The sequence below is a fragment of the Semicossyphus pulcher genome, unplaced genomic scaffold (assembly GCF_022749685.1).
Source record: "Semicossyphus pulcher isolate SPU_LCO1_2020_fin unplaced genomic scaffold, fSemPul1.0.p SCAF_9, whole genome shotgun sequence".
In the NCBI taxonomy this organism is placed as follows: Eukaryota; Metazoa; Chordata; class Actinopteri; order Labriformes; family Labridae; genus Semicossyphus; species Semicossyphus pulcher.
Window position 1 is genome coordinate 225,977 of NW_027211770.1, and position 20,832 is coordinate 246,808.

Genomic DNA, 20,832 nt, shown 5'->3' on the forward strand with positions numbered 1-20,832 from the left:
CTTCTTGGCAGGTAGCTGCACACCAGCGGAAGGTAGATGACATAGTTGTGTCAGTGCGCACATGTAGCTAGCTAATTCAACTAGCAAGGTGGCAGAGAGGACAGCATTCACTTTGGAATTTTTGGGTGAAAGGGACAAGACCAACATAAAATGTAAGTTGTGCCTGGAGCATAAGTGTTTGTTAGCTGTGAAGAGCTCTACTTCAAATGTGAAGAAGCATCTGCAGCTAAACACAGCTCTGCAACGCTGGTGACGACTAAGAGCCTGTGTTGTGAAGTTGTCATTAAAACAGCTGAGCCTAATACTGTATGCCTCTGCCCAGTTAACTGCCAGACTGTTAGCGTAATAAAGAGCTCTAAAGTTTATATTGCGTCTGTCATTCCTGTTATTAGGCTGCAGAGTTACAGATTTTGGGAATCAAGGCTATGCAATGACGGTAGAGTCAATACAGTCAAAGGTAGACGGACAGTAGGCTTACATGCTGTCCTGACAATATGACCCACATGTGTTACGAGTCGCAAAGGGTTTAATTGTCGCTAAAACAAAAGTGTTACTGGAACATTTTTGAAACATTAATAATTAAATGCTTTAAAGGTAAGTTTTAATCTGAATGACAAAGACTGTGTTCTCGGAAAATACATGTTCTGGGTGTGTTTAGAAATCTAATTATTTAAGTCTAAAATGGTTACAATGTGTTTAAGAAATATGTATTTTGGTATCAAGTGTGCAAAAGATAAGGCGGACTCGAAAAGCCCCTGGGAACCCAGTCTACCCTGAGAGCCTAGTCTAAATCATGATACAGTTGTTGCTGAGTTGGCATTATTAAATAGTAACAGTATGATGAAAGATCAAATGTCTTCATTTAGAAATGGTGTAGCGTGGCACCAGGATGGTCCTGATCCAGACCTGGTCATTTGACCCCACCAGGAAGAGAGCTAGACCGCTAGCTGTGCTCTTGATCAAAGTGGACACTAATGGAATCAGAGGGGGGGGGTTTACAACCCTCTCCCCCATTAGTTTCAGCATTCCACAGAGACAGAATGTAAACCTTGGGACACTCTCCACTGAACTGCAATTATTGCAATATTTGCATTTAGAATAGTATGTGTGTGATTATTAACCAAATGCTTGTACTGTGACACAGCAAGAGAGAACTTGCACCACAAACTCCTGAAAAGACAGGCAGGAGAGTGTGAAGGTCTATGCTGCCCTGCACTCCCCCCTCTACCCCACACAGAGAGGAGAAGGGAGGGGTGAAACAGAGCTAACTCAGGACAGAGAAAATATTTAATCACTATGGCTCTTTTATTTGGTTTAATAGTATGTAAACACACACACAAATATATATGCAAACTGTCACACTCTGACCTAGAGTGAGGGTAGTAGGTCGAAAGGCTAACTGAAAAAGGTGTAATTTAACCTCAAAATGTTCAAAAAGGGTAGCAAGACAAAGTCAAAATGATGCAAAAAATTAAGTGGTTTATTGCTCCTCAAAAACAGTCAAGGGACAGCTGAGCAAATGAAACAAAAATGCAGCAGAATAATATTTACATTCACAGGCCAGAACCTCCATACTGCACCACAGTCCTTCTCTGACTGCTGAGGCAGTGTAGGTTCCCTCCATTTAAAGGCTAAGCCCCTCCCACTGGACCATACCATCTTTAATTGAACTCAATAGAGTAATCAATTAAACCCTACATGTTATTTTCAACATCAGAACCTATTACAAAGTCTATTTACATTAATTTACCACAAATTAAAGGAGTCATCAAAGCTTTCACATGATATCCAAGCTAAGAATTAATTCACAACTCCATTAAACACTCCCATCAGTTGGTATGGTGCAGTAAGATGGACTGAGCATGCTCCATACTTCTACTCAAACTATGCTCAGGTCCTTTGTCACTGCCCAGCACCAGGAAGCACTGTGGTAAGAAAAGAAAAACATAATTATAATTACAAACTCATGATACACCAACTTTGAACAATAAAGATTTAACTCAAAACCACAACAATGTGTTTAAATGTGTTTCTGTGAAACTTTATGGGGGAAATAGCACTGGCAACTTACTGCAATGTTAAACGTAGTTCAGTGTGTGCACCCACTAAACTATCAGTAGCATGCTACCTGGCTAACATGTGGCATGTGAAATGAGTGATGGTGTGGTGTGCTGGTGTGGTGTGTTAGCAGTGGCAGGGGAAACTGCCACACACACAAATATCCACACATATACATTCACATATAAATGTGTTTTCACCATGATATGTTTATTGCTGAATTAACTATTGCTTTCATAAACGGTTTATTTAATATCATTCTGTGTATCATAATGGATCCTTTTTAACCATATCTCTAAACTGATTTTAGTCATCGGACGTGGATTGGTTTTATGATCTGCCTTCTCCCGGAGCACGCTAAATTTTAAACTTTGCATATTTTTAGCCCTGTACTGGCCTCCTTTGTATTTCTGGTCCCCAGCCACCACATCTGCAATTCATGGCTCCACTCACCTCTCCATCCGGCTGTGTTAGCTGCGCCCATTTGGCCGACAAGATTGTGGAACTGGAGGGACGTATTTCCACGCTTTATCAGATCCGAGAGAGGCCGAGACACTCATGGACACCATCACTTTCGGCCCACTACACACCGACACAACCTGTGCCCAGGCGCCGGATGCCGCTGCTCCCTGTCCGGCTGTAGAGGCTGCTGAAGCCGCCTCTGCTCCTGCGCCTGATGTCACCAGCGCTCACAGTCCTGCTGCTGATGCCCCCCCGGTCACTGTGTCGGACGTTCCCTGGCCCAAAGTCCACTTTTCCAACCTGTTTGAATTCCTGAAACAATCCAGCATGTCCATCCTCATTTCTGGTCCCACTGCACCTCTGTATCACGGCTGTGAGAAATTCAGCAGAGTCCTCTATCTCCACCACTGGCTACAGTCCGCATACAGGTCCCACGATGTAACCTTCATTGACAACTTGAACCTCTTCTGGAACCGTACAACTCTTCTCAAGTCCGACGGCATTCACCCAAATAAACAGGGCTCCCAGCTGCTATCAATCAACATTCAACTCGCCGTGCGCTACGCCCCCCGTGATTGACTATCTTCATCTGACGTCACACACACACACCTGTCTCCCCCTCCTCCTCCTCCTCCTCTACAGTGTCACTACAGCCAACTGCGGTGCTCTATCGCCCTACTTCTTCTCTGTCAACAACACCAGCTGCTCACAGTACCTTCACACTCATTAGCTCCCCCTACAGGTCCCAGTTACCTCTACCACCCCCACCGGACATTTTTCCCATTCAAACCATTACAGGCAGACGTTTTCCCCGGGCACACACACAGAGTGGTTTTAACAGAGACAATCTTCTATATGCAGACATTTCACCTCCCTGTGGTCATGAGCGTACGTTCAGCACGAACATTAACCTGGCCGTGCTGAACGTGCCCTCTCTTTTAAACAGAACTTTTATTATAAATGACCTGATCTTAGACAGCAAGTTAGATGGGATTCTTTTAACAGAGACATGGCTTGGCACAGAGGCACCAGTTGTTCTCACCGAGGCTTGCCCACCAAATTTTAACTTTTTATTCTCTATCAGGGGAGGTCAGAGAGGAGGGGGAACTGCATCAAGTTTTATAAATACATTAATATCAAAGGAAGTTTCTTTTAACAGTTACTCGTCATTTGAGTATCACGCCTTTGTTTTTAGCAGTCCTCCTATTCTCTGCATCACTGTTTATAGACCACCCCATCACTCCACTTCTTTTATCAGTGAATTTTCAGAGCTTTTATCGATCATACACACCACCTACGATAGAATTTTAATAATTGGCGATTTTAACTTACATGTCGACAACATCTCGGACCCACTGTCCAGAGAATTTTTAAACCTTTTAAATTGCATGGATTTTAACCAGCACGTGACACAGCCGACTCACAACAGAGGAAACACCCTCGACCTGGTCGTAACCTATGGCCTCTCCACTGGCGTGTCCGCTGTTGTTAACCTGGCTGTGTCTGACCACTACTGTGTGTATTTTAACATCGCCAGTTTTAACCACTAGGAGGCCCCGGTGAGAACAGTGAGGAAACGCTACCTAACTTCTGAGGTGGCTGCAAATTTTATCTAGATTTTACAGAGCACTCCTGCTGAAATCTTACCTGCACCCTGTGATTTTATTGCTGATAATTTTAACAGGAAATTGAAATGAGCTCTGGACTCGGTGGCTCAACTTTAAACAAAAACTATAAAATCAAAACCTTTACCCCCGTGGAGAAATTAGGAAATTAAAAAATCAAAAAGACAATGCAGGAGTGCAGAGAGAAGGTGGAGAAAAAAATTAACTAACAGTCCATTATCAGATATTCCATCTCAACATCTCAAATCGTACAACAAAACAGTCAAACAGGCAAGAATATCCCATTTCTCAAAACTCATCACAGACAACAAAAATAACCCCAAATTTTTTTTCTCCACCTTCAATCTTTTAACCAACACCAATTTTAAAAAATCCTCAGAGTCACCAACAGACGCCCTCTGCGAGGACTTTGCAGACCACTTCAGAAGTAAAATCGACGACATCAGATCCAGTCTTTTAGCATATCAGAATGTAACTTTTATCACACCTGGACAATCACTTTTATCCAAGGAAACACTGGAGAGTTTTGTCCTGGTTGATGCAAGGACACTTGGTCGAGTTTTCTCCCAGGTAAACCCAACAACCTGCCTTTTAGATCCAATTCCCACATCACTTTTAAAGACATTTTATGGATTCTTCGAGGAACAGATTTTAAATATAGTGAATTGCTCTCTTCAGACGGGTGTCTTCCCCGCTGCCTTCAAAACGGCAGTGGTGAGGCCCCTTCTGAAGAAGAGCAATTTAGACCCGAGCAGTTTTAATAATTACCGACCTGTATCCAACTTACCGTTTTTAAGTAAGATTTTAGAAAAACAGTTTTTTTAACCAAATAAAGGAGTTTTTAAATACAAACAATATTTTAGAGAAATATCAAACTGGTTTTAGGATGAACCACAGTACCGAGACAGCCCTTTTAAAGATTTTAAATGATATCAGGTGTAACTCAGATTCTCAAAGACTCACAGTCGTGGTGCTACTGGATCTAAGTGCTGCTTTTGATACAGTAGATCACCACATTTTATTAAACAGACTTAGAAACCTGGTGGGCCTCTCTGGTACTGTTTTTAACTGGTTTTATTCCTATCTCACAGACTGATGTTTCTTTGTAAGTATGGATGCATGTTCCTCCAGAACACATGAAATCAAGTGTGGGGTGCCCCAAGGGTCAATTTTAGGTCCAATACTTTTTAATCTCTACATGCTTCCCCTTGGGGACATCATCAGGAGACACGGCATCAGCTTCCACAGTTATGCTGATAATACACAGCTTTACATTGCTGTGTCTCCTGATGACACAGGGCCTATTGACACCCTTTTAAACTGTATTCTAGATATCAAGTCATGGATGGCAGAGAACTTCCTACAGCTCAACCAGGACAAAACAGAAGTTTTATCATTGGTCCTGAAGGCAAGAGAGAGAAACTTTTACCAAAACTACAAGATTTTAAACCCTCGCGATCTATTAAGAACCTGGGCGTCATTTTTGACTCTGAGCTCAGTTTTATCCCTCACATTAAAAATGTAACAAAGATAGGTTTTTATCATCTTAAGAACATTGCCAGAGTCCGCCTGTTTCTCTCTCAGGCTAACACGGAGGTGCTGATGATTGCTTTTATCAACTGTCGTTTAGACTACTGTAATGCTGTGCTCTCTGGTCTTCCCAAAAAGACTGTCTATAATTTACAATTACTCCAGAACTCAGCTGCACGTGTGCTGACGAGGACCAGAGGGCGGGAGCACATTACACCAGTTTTAGAATCGCTGCATTGGCTCCCCGTGTGTTTCAGGATCAATTTTAAGATGCTTTTATTAGTTTTTAAGTGTCTTAACGGTCTTGGACCATCTTATTTATCTGACCTGCTTTTATCATATATATATATATATATCAACCAAAAGTTAGAACTAAAACCCACAGGGAGGCTGCATTCAGCCATTATGGGCCGCAGCTTTGGAATAGCCTGCCAGAGGGCATCAGGACTGCAGAGACTGTTTTTTAATGTTTTTAAAAGGAGGCTCAAGACCCACCTTTTTAGTTTGGCCTTCAACTGACTTCTTTTACCCTTTTAAGTCAGGCCTGTTTTTATCCTATCCTATTGTGTGTTAGTTTTTAGGTCCTTTTATTCTATTGTCGTATAGCTTTTAGGTCCTTTTATTCTATTGTCGTTTAGCTTTTAGGTCCTTTTATTCTATTGTCGTTTAGCTTTTAGGTCCTTTTACTCTATTGTCTTTTAGTTGAGTTTTTTAGTTTTTAGCTCCAGTGCTTCCTCATGGGTGGCCTCCACACTGGGAGATGTGTCTGGTCTGCTCGCCGGGGCGTCGTCCTGGAGACCCCTTGGGCCTGGAGGACTGGCTTACACGATCTGTACCTTTAAGCTGTGTGTGAGTTGCAATGGCGAGCTGGTGGCTCCAACTGTCTTGCCATGTCTGAGTTTTGGTCATTCCAGAAAGTCTCTTTTGGTTAAGTGGTGTTTGGTTGCAGAGGATGGTGTCTTCTCTGTGGTTGGGTCCAACCCTCAGCACTCAGGGTGACCTCTGGGCCTTCGCTCTGGCATCTGTTATCGCCCTCTAGTGCTAGGTTGCTACTTCCTGATGCCTTGAGCATGTATTGGACTTTGTGTCGCTTTCGTGTCTTCTAGAAGAAGGACATATGCTTGTCTCCAATGCTATTTGTGCATACTTTCTGATGTCTTGCATTGTGAGGTTGCATGTCCGACATGCAGATTATGCAGAAAAAGGCCCTTGAAGCTTGCTCTTCTTTGAAGCCTGACACATAGCGTCCTTGGAAGTATGCAGCTCTAAGTCGCCTGAAGTAGTCTCTTGGGGCCTCATGCTTCTTGTACATGATGCTGAATGCTGCAAGAGTGGCAGATACTAGATCTGTGTAGACCGAGTACTCTTCATGCAAAGCTCTGCAGAGCAGCGAGTATTCCAATGTTGGAATCAGGATTACTTGGATCCAACCGTTCTACATCCTTCGCTAGAGATTCAATCTGCCGTTTGCGCAGACCTTGTACTCTGGTTGGACAGGGGCCATCTGAGTCATCGGATGTCTCATAACCCCTTAGGTTGCCACGGTAATGTTGATGGTTAAACTGTGGCAGGGATGGTGTTTGGCTTAAGCCCGGCCACCTACCATGTGACCTGTGTCGGCCAGTCACTGGTGGAGGCCCAAAGTCATCTCGACCCCTAGGGGCTGAGATGTAATCGCTTGCCCCCTGGGACAGGGAATCCAACCGCTCAAAACGCAAGGTTTTGCAGCTGGAAGTGGATTGAGGTGCAATTCAAGGTAATGGGACACCATGGTCCAAAGGGGAGGTCGACAGGGGCATTCAATAGCTATCCTGTGTGACCTGTTTAATTGCAGGGTTGGCAGGGAAGACTGGGCTTCTGAACCTATAACCTGGGTTACCCTGGCTGCCTCGTTTGTCTTCATCAAGCTTTTTCAGCAGGTTCTTTTTTTTGTTTACAGGGGCTTGGGTGTGAAGTAAATTATATTCTGTGTGAAAAAACGTGTATTCTGGTAAAAATGTGTTTAAGGATCAAATGCTTTAATTTTAAAATGATAACAGAACACTATGAAATCTGAAGATTTGTTTTCTGACACCAACTGTTGCACCTGCAAGATAGGGCAGCCTTGTAGCTGTTCTTGATATCACGTGTAGCACCTCATAAGGCCACGAGACAATAGGGCGGCCTTGGAGAGCCCGTAGGAACTGAGGTCATCCTTAGAACTGCTGAGTCAGTATTATGCAAATGAAGAAGTACTTGAAATTTGAGACAAATACAATCCCAAATTTGTGTGAGACCAATGATTCCAGATTTAGGACTGGTTAGATTTCTAAAAGGAATGGAGGACCTAGTCAAGATAGGGGGAGCTTAACAGGGAATAAAAACCCAAGTTTTAAACAGCATAGTGAGTAACTTTCTGGTGTGACTCAGAGTTTTTGCTTGTATAGAATGTCTGTACAGGAATAAACTCTCTTTGCATCAGATTCTGCCAGTCTCCATTGCAGGACCTGGCATGACAGGACCTTTTTGACACAACAGGGTCAAGGTCACAGCAACTGTCTGTGGTCTGTTCTGCAGACATGTTGTGCACTGGGTTTACCTGTCCTGCCTGAGCTTCTTCAAACACAGACTGCACTTTCTGCTTGGCAGTTTGGAAGCATTCGGCATATCAAGATGCTGATTAGACAGCACGATTATTGCATGATTATTGATTATGTGCCTTAGGCTGGCCACAATAAAAGGCCACTCTAAAATGTGCAGTTTTATGACACAGCACAATGCCACAGATGTCGCAAGTTTTGAGGGGGCGTGCAATTGGCATGCTGACTGCAGGAATGTCCACCAGAGCTGTTGCCCGTGAATTGAATGTTAATTTTTCTACCATAAGCCTTTATCTTAAGTCTTTTTAAGCGTTTGTGGACACAAACCGGCTAACGCTGCGCACACTGAAGAAATTGAGTTTGACTGTGTGTGTGAACATGCGCAGAGGAGTGGTGCTGCGCATGATTGACAGCAGCCTGAGAGACTGCTCGGCTCTGATTGGTTAGTGTGTCTCGGGAGCGGTAGATTCTTGCAAATGCCATTAGGAGCATTTTTTCACAGATTATCACCCTCATTTACTTCTTCATGTTTTTAAACTGACAGTTTGAGCAAATATGACAATTTGTTTAAATAATGTTATCTACTGTAGTTTTAAGAGAGACCAACCTGGCAGTGTCACGCCGCTTCAAGGCATGTTACCCACATAGACTGTATAAAAGAAGAACGACATGACAGCTCTCTAAAAGTGAAGCCAAACATTTCGGGCACCCCCTGCTGACTGGCTGCAGTATAGGTCATAAAGCCCGCCTCTTCCATGTTAACAGGTGGGACATGGGTCAAACTATAAAATCGAAATACACGCCTGATAAATTTTTCTCAAACTTGGTTTCCGTCATTATAGTTAGTTATTATCATGCTGATTTACGTCCAAGTGTTCAAAATGATGATTGGCAGCTCTGTTTACAAATTCGGCTCCTGCAGCCAATCAGTTCCGGGTGAGCAGAGTGGAGGACAATCCGCGAGTGGAAACGTAACTAAAACAATCATTACAGTCATTGAAGTTCCCACACCTGTGAACCTCAGACCAACACAGAGAACCTATTCTGCTGTTAAACACGCCGGCATGCGGGATCCTTGCTGTTTTTTCGGTAAGTTAAGTGTGTGTTTGGGTTAGCGGAAGTGGCTACGGCCGCTTCACTCGCCGATCTCTACTGCGCAGTCTCTGGCTCCATATGACGTCACCATCGCAAGATGGCAGCACCTATCACAGGGGCTGTTTTGGCATCAATTTCGTACAGTGGGAGCAGATGGAGATCTGCATTACGTGTTTTATGTGTGTGCTAAGTACTAAACCTCTGTACACTGCGAAACGAACTCAATTCTAGACTGTAGCAACCTTCAGATTATGAGACTGAATTAAAATAATTAGTTAACAAATTAAGTTTTCCCTGTTTTGTAAAAATAGGATGGTGCCAAGATCAATACCTACAATAGGTGCAGGCATTCTACAACTAATTAACTATTAAATAATTAATCGACCAATTTACGATACAATGGTAATAGTGTGTTAAAGGATCTAGAAGTCTTCACGGGTCTACCGGAACCCAAGGACCCGGGACCCGACATGGGACCTGGACGGGTTCGGGTCCACGTAATAAGTGGTCAAATGGGTCTGGGTTGGGACTTGTTCTATAATCCTCGATTCTGTTCAACATTATGTGTAATACCCAGAGTATCCAGGAAAACCTGGCTGTGATTAGAAAAGGTTCATGATTAAAGAGCTGTGTGTGTGTCTGTGTGTGTTTTTTAACTTGCAAAAATGTGTCATTCGCATGAGAACGTGAGGTAAATAAAGTGGAAAAAAACATTAAAAAGAGCAACAATGAGTGACGTGTCACGTGATTGCTGGTTCAGAGAAAAGTTGAAGCCAAAGCCGGTAATGATGGATACCTTCCTCGCAGATGTGGACAAAAAAGCTAAAAGAAAATGAATATGAAAAGGTAAAACTTTGTTTATGCAAATTGTGGACAAAGACGAGAAGAAAGTAAGTGCAGTTAAGTCTGTGTTCTAAACGAGCTGTGCATTTGTCATCCGTGTGAGTGACAGCAAGTGGACTTTTAATCCGAAATAATAACTAGTGGATTAGCATTGCTGTTTTTATCAACACAACATGGATAGCAGAAAACCTGGATGTGTTTTATGAACTTTCTTGACGAAGGATAGCCAGGCACATTGGAGAAGGCTGCGTCACACAGGTAGGACAAAAAGTTTTGTTTTGACCGCTGACCAGAGGTAAGTTGTTAATAGCAATCAGCTGTGAAATTGGTGCTGATTGGGTCTTTTTCACCCGGCAAGGGTCAATTCCGACATCAGTTCGGGCCCCAACTTTCAAATAATAGATGGGTCCGGGTCCGGCATTTCTCGATATTGCACGGGTCTTGGTCCCAGCTTTCAAATAATAGACGGGTCCGGTTTGGTTCTGGGTCGCACAATTACGGGCACGAAAATCCTCGAAAAGGACCAAACATTTTAATTTTAAAAACGTAACATGGTGTTTAGGAATCAAAGGCTTGAAGCTTTGAATATAATCTTTTTTCTCTTTAAAAAAAAAATCTACTCTGGCCTTTGATCAAATTTAACTGTCAAGTATCAGCAAACTCGAGAGTAATGACAGCAGGATGTGACACCATTATAGGCTAGTGACAAACTGTCAAAAAGGGCTTTAGTTTTCAAGATACCCCTACCGGAGGTATAACTAAACCCAACAATGTTTTTCTTCATCTCTAAGGTCTCCCATATATGAAATGGATTCTTGTATAAAATTATTTCACTGCTAAGATTGTGAAATTGACAGATATTGTCATATACCTCCAAACCAAAATAAGGCCTAAAATATAGCCTGTCCGTATTGGAGTTAAGACATATGAACTAATGCAGAATAATAACACAAGCTCTGAGAGCTTTGAAACTTGGCATGTTAGTAGCCAGGGAGTTGCTTTACCTACTAGAAAAACCTGGATGTGAATATCTTGATGTATGAAATGGATGGAGACCTATAAACACATAACTAAAATAAGAGGACATTAAAAAAATATATATCTATGCAGAATGTTATCATTTACTTTATAGTTGCTTTGCCAGGGATTATCATAGGAACACATGATGGCTTGTTGGAAAGGTGAGGTTGTGCTGAATCCAGCAATACCAAATTTGTATACATGCATCAACAATTCCATGTTCAGCGACTACAGTGAGGCCTGTTGGGGTGTATATGGTATGAACAATGAAGATGGTATGTCACTCAATGTATGAGGTGTCCAAAATGAAAGAAAAGGAAACACTGACATAATACAGCCTCCAGTCCAATGCCCATTATCAATGGTCAGAAGAATGTTGACAAATTCAATGTTACTGCAAATTAAGTTTCATGAGGTAAGTGCTGCTCTATGTTATGATACATTTAATAATTATATATTTCATATGGCACATTGTACTATGCAGTTCATACAGAAAGAAAGATCCAATTGAATCAGGTTAAAATTGAAGGGAGCACCTTTATCACAATATTGACATCCACTTGAATTTCTTTGTGGTCAAGTCATAACTGAATAATGGGAAATAATATTGGCAGCTTTGGTCTCTCCAGACCAGAAGTGGGCAGTAGAGCACACTACCCCCTTGATGTGACCTTTGATTAGATATTAGATATACTTGATTTGATAAGTATTAATATGGTCTAGTGAGTTGACTACTATTAGGCTATTGGATCCAGCTGAAGCTAGCTAAATCATTGTCTTTTGGATATTTTCCTAAACTGACAGGTAAATCATTACAAATATGAATTTATGTGAAAAGGCTGACCTAGTCTCATCCAAGTAGTTAAATAGCTATGAAAGAACTTAGACCTCTGAATTTGCACCATTCTTTCTGCTAGCAACACAACTGTAGAGTGCATGTGTAATTTTACATTGTATTATGCAAATGCAAATTGTGAGATGTATATTATTTTTCCATTTTTACTAGTCTGTTGAATTATGAAGGATGTCTTACAGACATTGGATCCAAATTTTTGTATCATTTGTGGGAAACATTTTGAAAAGGGCAAGAAAAAAGATCCATATGTCCAAAACCCCACACTAGAAGGCCTCCAACGCATACTTACCCTTGCTCAGGAGAGAGATGATGATGTCCATAAAACCCTGTCTCCATATAGAGATGACTTACTTTCAGCCAAAATTAAAGTATCATATCATGTATAATGTAGAGCGAACTACTGCAGTAAGACAAAAATCAATTAGCAGCAAGTTGCAAATGTTGAGAGTGAGAGCACATCTGTGCCAAGAAGGCTGTGTAGGGCTGATACAACATCATTTAACATACGGAGAGATTGTTTCATTTGTGGGAAGGCCAGCACCAGACCAGCCATTTTAACTGGTACAGGCGCGAGTACCAGAGACAAGATCCTTCATGCAGCATCTGAAAGGCTTGATGAAGATACAAGGTACATCTTCGGATGCTTTCATGCCCAGATGTCTTTGCATATATTCACCAATGATATGGATAACAATACAGTAAGTGGATCATTTGTAAATGATATCAGTGACCACCTTCCAGTTTTTACAGTCTATAGTGATAACCACATAAAAAACAAATAGGATAAGATACCACTATACAGAAGGGTTAGGACGGAGGAATCCATGGATGCACTTAAAAATGAGTTATTGCAACAAGATTGGGATTTGATATATAAAGAAAATGATACTGACAAAGCAAATGATACATTTCTATGGGTATTTAAAATAATATATGATAAAAACTGTCCAATTAAACAACATTGTAGAAAACAAAAGTATAAAGATAATCAATGGATGTCAAAGGGATTGCAGAATGCTTGTAAAAAGAAAAACATACTATATAGAGAATTCATAAAACACAGAACTAAGGAAGCAGAAAATAAATATAAGAAGTATAAAAACAAATTAACTAATATCATGAGAAATTGTAAGAAAGATTATTATAATAAATTGCTAGAGAATAATAAACATAACATAAAGGGCATATGGAATATATTAAAGAGTATAATTAGAAATAAATCTAGACAGACTAATTATCCACAGTATTTCACTGAAAATGATAAAATTATAAATAATATGGATGATGTGATTAATGGATTTAATAATTTTTTTGTAAATGTTGGACCAAACCTAGCAGAGGAAATTCAAGATTCAGTGACATTTAATGATCATTTAATAGATAGAAATCCAATGACAATGTTTCTTAAGCCTGTAGCAGAAATTGAGATTGTAGATGTTGTCAATGATTGCAAAAACAAGACATCCACTGATTACAATAAAATTGATATGAAAATAGTGAAAAAAGTAATTCATGGGATTTCCAAACCATTAACGCACATCTTTAATTTATCATTACAAACCGGTCAATTTCCCAATAACATGAAAATAGCTAAAGTTGTTCCTCTATACAAAACTGGAGACAAACACCATTTCACTAATTACAGACCTGTTTCTCTTCTCCCACAGTTCTCAAAAATTCTGGAAAAAGTTTTCAATAACAGATTAGACAATTTCATAGAGAAGCATTGCTTACTCACTGATTGAACTAAGAGAATAAACCACAAATTCCATAGATGAAAAGAAATATGCTGTTGGGGTGTTTGATCTAAAAAAAGCATTTGATACAGTAAATCATGAAATATTAATCAATAAATTAGAACAATATTGGATTAGGGGACTGGCACTAGAATGGGTGAGAAGTTATCTACAAAACAGGAAGCAATTTGTGAAAATGGGAGATTACCAGTCGAGATGCTTGGACATTGTGTGTGGTGTTCTACAGGGATCAGTGTTGGGTCCTAAACTATTCATCATCTACATCAATGACCTATGTAATATATCACAGACACTCAAATTCATCTTATTTGCTGATGATACAAACATATTTGGTTCAGGTCAGAATTTACAGCAACTTTTGAACAATATCACTTCAGAATTAATCAAAATAAAATATTGGTTTGACAAGAACAAGCTATCACTAAATCTAGGCAAGAGAAAAATTATGATATTTGGTAACAGAAAAATAAATCATCAAGCACAGGTACAGATAGAGGGGGTTGACATAGAAAGAGTAAACAAAATTAAATTTCTTGGGGTGATTATAAACGACAAAATTTGCTGGAAGTTTCACATTAAATACATCTGCACTAAAATATCTAGAAGCATTTCTGTAATGGCTAAAGCAAGGCACTTTTTAGATAACCAATCACTCCACATTCTGTTCTGTTAGGTCTTACCGTACTTAAATTATTGCACAGAGGTGTGGGGCAATACATATAAAAGTTCATTGGAGCCACTATTCATACTGCAAAAAAGAGTAATCAGAATCATTCTTAAAGCCAGTTATCTTGAACACACCAATCCATTATTCATAAAGTCTAAAGTATTAAAATTATATGACATCCTAGAATTCCATAACGCACAATTCCTGTTCAAAGCCAGGAACAATTTATAACCAAATCACCTACAGAAAATGTTTCATGAAAGAGAGGGAAGGTATGATTTACGGGAACAATTAAATTTGAAAATACATAGATGTCGAACAACAATGAAAAAATTCTGTATAACCAATAATGGAGTAAGACTATGGAACAGACTGAGTGTGGATCTGAAACAATGTCCAAGCATCAACCAGTTTAAAAATAAATATAAACAAATGATTTTTGCAAGATACAGGGAAGAGGAGACATGAGGTGTGTGTATGTATGGTTGTATGTATGTAGCAGTATGTATTTATGTTTCAATCACAGGACTCTTCTTGATCAATCTCAATCAAGAAGAGTCCTATGGTCCTCACATATTGTTTATTTACTTGTTTATTTATTCTATTTATCTTCTATTGTTAGCACAGACAAATATGGTTAGTTAGTTGTGTTTGTGAGTTTTTTGATAGGGATGCAGAGTAAACTAATTACTAATTAGTTACGTGTGGAGAAGGGGTAGGATTAAATAAGCGGAGGCTTCTTCCTACTCCTTTTCGAACATGTTAATATTGTTTAGTTGTTTTCAATTGTTTTTAAGTATTTTCTTTTGTTCTTTTTTCTTTTGTTGCTCTTCTTTTTTTCTTTTTGTATTATTCTCACGTGTTCGAAATAAAGCCTTCATTCATTCATTCATTCATTAATTTATTCAAATGGGCGTAGACAGACGTTCTCCACAGCGCAGTAGCTAGCTAACTGACCGAGCGTTCTTGGTGCTCTGCCGTTAAATGTTGCAGATTGATTGGTTGAAATGGTTGGTTCTAGCTTACGTAAGCACACAGGATATTTTTTTTTACAGGAAGAAAAAATGATCGAATTTTGATATAAGAATACAAAGAAATTGATTTTCTGTATTTTGTTTGGCCTATATTGTCAAATAGATGCACAATATTACCGAGGATGTGATCTAAAAGGATTAAAACGACATTTTTAATTTCACCTCGACTTTAAAGTCAACAAGACAAAGTCCTCTATTATGTTTTTGAATGAGCAGGAGAGATTTAATCCAGTTGTTTATAATCCTTTTGACAATGCGGTTGACAGATTCAAATATCTTGGTATCAATGTCACTCCAGCTGTCAAGGGCTTTGATCACAGTAACTGAATCTATGAATAACTGGTATAATAACTCAATACCAATCTTTCTTATAGGATGTATAAATGTGATCAAGGTGAGTATATTGCCAAAGTTTCTATATGTATTTTAGTCTGTCCCTCTATCCCCACCTGCACAGTTCTTTTCAAATATGAAGTGGTTATTTACAGAGTTTATTTGGAACAACAGAAGGTCAAGACTGCGACTTTCACTTCTTTATTCACCATATGAGAGACGCGGATTAAAATTACCCAATTTACAATAATACGTTTTGACTGCTCAGCTTAGGGCAGCAATGTACTGGTTCTTGCCTGAGCCTTACTTACCATGGCTTTCCGCTCGATACTTATTTGTACTCTGCACCTGTCAAAAAACTAAAGAAGCTCAGAAAAACCACTTTGTTAGAAACACAATTAATGTCTGACATGAAGTACAATCGTTTCTGGGTCAACCAAAATGGGCAAATGATGAGGACCGTGGCTTTAAAATGTGGGCATCAAAGGGCATCTATAAAATTATGAATCTATATGATAAGAACAAACTGTTGTCATTTGAAGAACTTAAAAAATATATGGCATATCTCAAAAACACTTTTTGAAATATTTACAGGTGAGGAGCTTAATTTATACACAGACAAACTCTGATATACAACCTCCTTTTTCCATACTAGAAAATGTATCAGTAAATGCTCTGGCAGGGGTCAAATTTCCTTACTCTATAACATAATGGTAAAAAACCAAGAAGATATCTCAGAGAAGGAGTGGAGTGAAGCATGCACAAAAGCCCAACTCCTTACAATAAATACTCATCTCAAACTGGATTATACGGACTAATATCAATCCATCTAGACTAAATAAGATTAATCAAAATTTTCCAGATATCTTTTGTTAAATGCAATGAAGAAAAAGGCACTTTTTTCACTGCTTATGGAGTTGTCCCGAGATTCAGAAGTTCTGGAATTAAATTATTAAATGTATTTCTTGAATCAGCTTAAATCAGTTGCCTGGTTGCCCAAAACTTTGTATTCTTAATGTGTACCCAAAAGATTATGTTAAACAGCAAGGAGAAAAAAATGACTGGTCTATGCTTGTTACAGGCAAGGCGCCTAGTCTCTCTCTGCTGGAAAGACGTAAAAAGTCCTTCTGTTGGTCTCTGGCTGATCCACCTCATCCATAACTTTAGAGCAACAGACTACAAACTGTATGGGTAGGCTCAACTACATCACCAGCACTCACCACCAACACTGGAGCCCCACAAAGCTGTGTGCTGAGTCCTTTCCTGTACACACTCTACATCAACGACTGCATAAGCCCATCTGCCAGGACCACCTACATCAAATACTCAGACGATACAGCCATCCTCGCTTTCCTCACAGACGACAACTCCATCCTGGACTACCACAACACATTCATACACTTCACTCAATGGTGTTACAGCAACTACCTCTACCTCAACGTCACCAAAACAAAAGAATAAATAATCAGCCCACTCACCACCCAGCACCCCATCACCATCAACAACGAAACAGTGGAAACAGTAGACAGTTTTAAATACCTTGGAGTGACACTGGACCATAAACTTACCTTTGACCACCATATCACAGACATTTACAAACATAGTCACCAGAGACTTTCAGTCATCCGCAAACTCAGAGGACTCTTTGTTGCTCCACATCTCCTTCTGTTGCTGTACAAAACCATCATCCAACCCATTTTACTGTACCGCTCCACCTGCTTTTACAACATGCTCTCTGCTAGAAACCGGACTAAATTAACACGCATCACCAACACTGCTGCAAAAATCATTGGTTTACCCACACCCAACCTCACAAACTGCAATAACAGGGCCATTACACGCATTGAAAAGACAATAGAACAGGACATTACACATCCACTTTATGACCACCTCACCCCGCTGCCCTCAAGGACCAGGTACTGGACTTTAAGGTGCAGGAAAGCTTGGTTTGGGAAAAGCCTGATTCCTGCAGTGATAGCGGCCCTGAACAACAGGCCCCGCTGAGATGTGTCATGTCTTGTTTTTGTTTTGCCTTGTTTTGCACAGTGGTTGTATACTTTGTCAATGTTTATTTGGAGTCTATGTATGTTTGTACAGTCTGTTTAGGTGGGGTGGGGAGGGTGGTTTGACTACTATATGTCTTGTTACCATGTCATGTTTGGGAAATCTGAAAATCAATAAATGCATGTTTACAAATAAATGGTAAATGGACTTCCTAGTTTTACAACCACTCAAAGCTGCTTTTGCACTTCACGTCACATTCACCCATTCACACACTGATGGCAAAGGCCTTAGTGCCAATCTCCAATCAAATCTATGCCCATTCAAACCTGGGGTCCGTTTCACAAAGCAGGTTTATTGAAAACTCTGATTCTGTTAACACTGAAATGAGGGAAACTGAGTTTTCCGTTTCACAAAGGGAGGTAATTTAAGCTGACCGCATTGCAAAAGTCTTTTATAATTATGATAAAAAAAATCAAAAGACAAATCTGTGTCAAAGTCATCATTTTTAGATTTTCCACCACCACTGCCGAGAGCACTCAAATAAGACACCTTAAGTTATTGGATTTTTTTTATTTATTTAAACTAACGCATTCAGTTTAATCAACATAAATTATAATGTATGTGAAGTCAGCATCATGTTAGGGATAAAGCTAATGCACATTAAAACAGCCACTGAATGATATTTCATTCGTTTAATATTTAAAATATGATTGAAGTGCTTCCATGTATATTTTTTTCTCCCGCTGCATTGCTCCTAAATTAATATACATTTTAGCTTCCGGTCGTGATTAAGTATTAAATAAATAGACCAGTTCAAACTTGCAGATTTACAGCAGTTTCTTCCCACGCCGCTTCTCTCTCTTTTGCAGCTGCAGCCGTGTTACTTTATTTTTCTAAAAACATGCTCGTATTCGCTGAACGTCCGCATGAGGATTTCGAGCTCCACTGGTGTGACGTAGGAGGACCTCTTTTTGAGTACCGTTGCCATGGTGAATCGTGGTGTCGGGGCTCCATCAATGCTGGCTTTTTACAGTCAGCGTGCACGCAGTTGATTGAACTAACTCTGATCAACTGTTCTGGAACCGAAATGCATCGCATAAATAAATAACAATAAGTTACGGACGTAACTATGCTGTCTCTCTCTCTTTCTCCGTCTCTCTAACTCTGCTCAGATGGTTGTTTTCGCCATATGTTAATTAAGGTCCTGTTTCTAACGTTTCGTTTTCTGATAAGACAAACCCCTGAAACCTGTAACACAGGTAAAGTAAAGAGTGATTAATGTATATATTTTATTTACGTATATTAATATATTTTTTTTACAGTTGCCTGTTCATTGAATATGGCCTTTATTAAGGTAAAACTCGTGTAAAAAGACAGGGCTGGGTTTACACTAGTTACTTTCCAATTGTACCAAGCGCCTTATCCAAGCGCCACATTTGGTAAACATTAGATGCTAGCTAACGACAACTGTGTGCTGTCTTGTCCAACAACAAATCAGCCTTAACCCAGTCTACAATTGATGTAGCTGTAATGCAAGGGAGCAACATGCTGCCGTTCTCCACCGACATGCCGCTTCTGATCCAGCGGAATGCCGTTCTCTACCGACATGTGGCATGCCATTCTTTACCGACATGGCACTCCTGATCCAGATCTTACATTAAAATTACATCAGGTGTAATCGATACATGCAGCCCAATGTCTGTAGCAGTCATTATGCCAGGTTTCTATGTGATGTGGGATTGTGTTCTTTCTGCTATCGATAACTCTGACTGGCTATGGTGGCTAGGCTATCAATGACCTTGTTAGCTGAGATAAGCTTGGCTACGAGCTTACTGGTTACATCATAGAGGACATGAAATCCCTTTTTTGTCATCACAGAGGTAGTAATGAACCATACTTTCAATACACATGAAAGACAGATGAGAGAAACATATGCACTCCTTTATCTACATGGTGCACATGCATTGTCAGTAATGACAAAAAAATGTATACATTTACTGCAGTAAATGTTGTTAAGCAAGATCACTGTTATAAATTTTCATATGCATCATCGAACATAGGCGGCACATCGTTGGAAGACTAGTGGCATAATTCTGAGGGGAGTAGCATACCAGTCTAGCAATTGAAACATGCCACTGGCCCCCTAGTGGCATGCCATCGGTAATGGCACATGCCACTGAACTAGCGGCACACGCAGGGGCACATGCCGTGGTATGCTTTCAGTCACTTTTCGATCTTGGTGCTGCTGCTCTTGCCAGAAAAAGAAAGAACAGAATAGAGTGATCAAATTAACTTATCCTGCACTATTTGTGTTGTGTTGGTTTTTGTATCTAGTTCTATTGAAAGACAATACAATTTGGAAGATTCAGTGATGGCCCAGAGAGACTGTGGACGATCGTGAAAGCAATGTGGCTAACTGTTATTTATTTAGGGAAAAGTGCTCATCGAATCGAGGTAGATGATAGCCTGTCTATAATTCCCATTGGTTGAGTACCAGAGGTGCTACACATGTGACACAGATTTCTATGTGAAGTTTAAGTGTGGCACTGACCATGACTTTGCGCAGTTTGTAGCGTTTGGACCTAATGTCATCCATGAGCATCTCATAGGGTGTGAGCTGGTACTCGATGGGCAGGGGGTTGTATTGTCGCTCCTGGACCTTCTTCAGCTTTACTCCCTCACGCAGGTCCCTCATCACCTGAACCCAGAATCGAGCCTGACAAAATAGAAAAGGACACAATGGGAAAGGGGAACAATCATCCATTCTCTGATCTCTCTGTAGACCTCAAAAATATTTGTAATCACTTTTTCTGCCGCTTTGAAAAACACGACTTTTCCAAAAAACGTCCTCAAAAAACATGAGGAAGGCTGCCGGTCTAGATCAATACTGTGCTGACCAGCTTAGCAGTGTCCTCCACGATATCTTCAAGATGTTAATGGACTGTGACCATATCCCTGCTACGTAAAAA

General features: G+C 40.1%; 1 protein-coding gene across 1 annotated transcript in view; it reads right to left on the bottom strand.

Annotated features, from left to right (window-relative positions):
- The window catches only part of LOC138584359 (protein spire homolog 1-like), a 142,766-nt gene that overhangs the window by 37,141 nt on the left and 84,793 nt on the right, over positions 1-20,832 (bottom strand). The window contains exon 7 of the mRNA XM_069656568.1: positions 20,415-20,579. Within this exon, the coding sequence (XP_069512669.1) occupies positions 20,415-20,579 (165 nt within the window). The remainder of the gene's footprint in view (positions 1-20,414; positions 20,580-20,832) is intronic.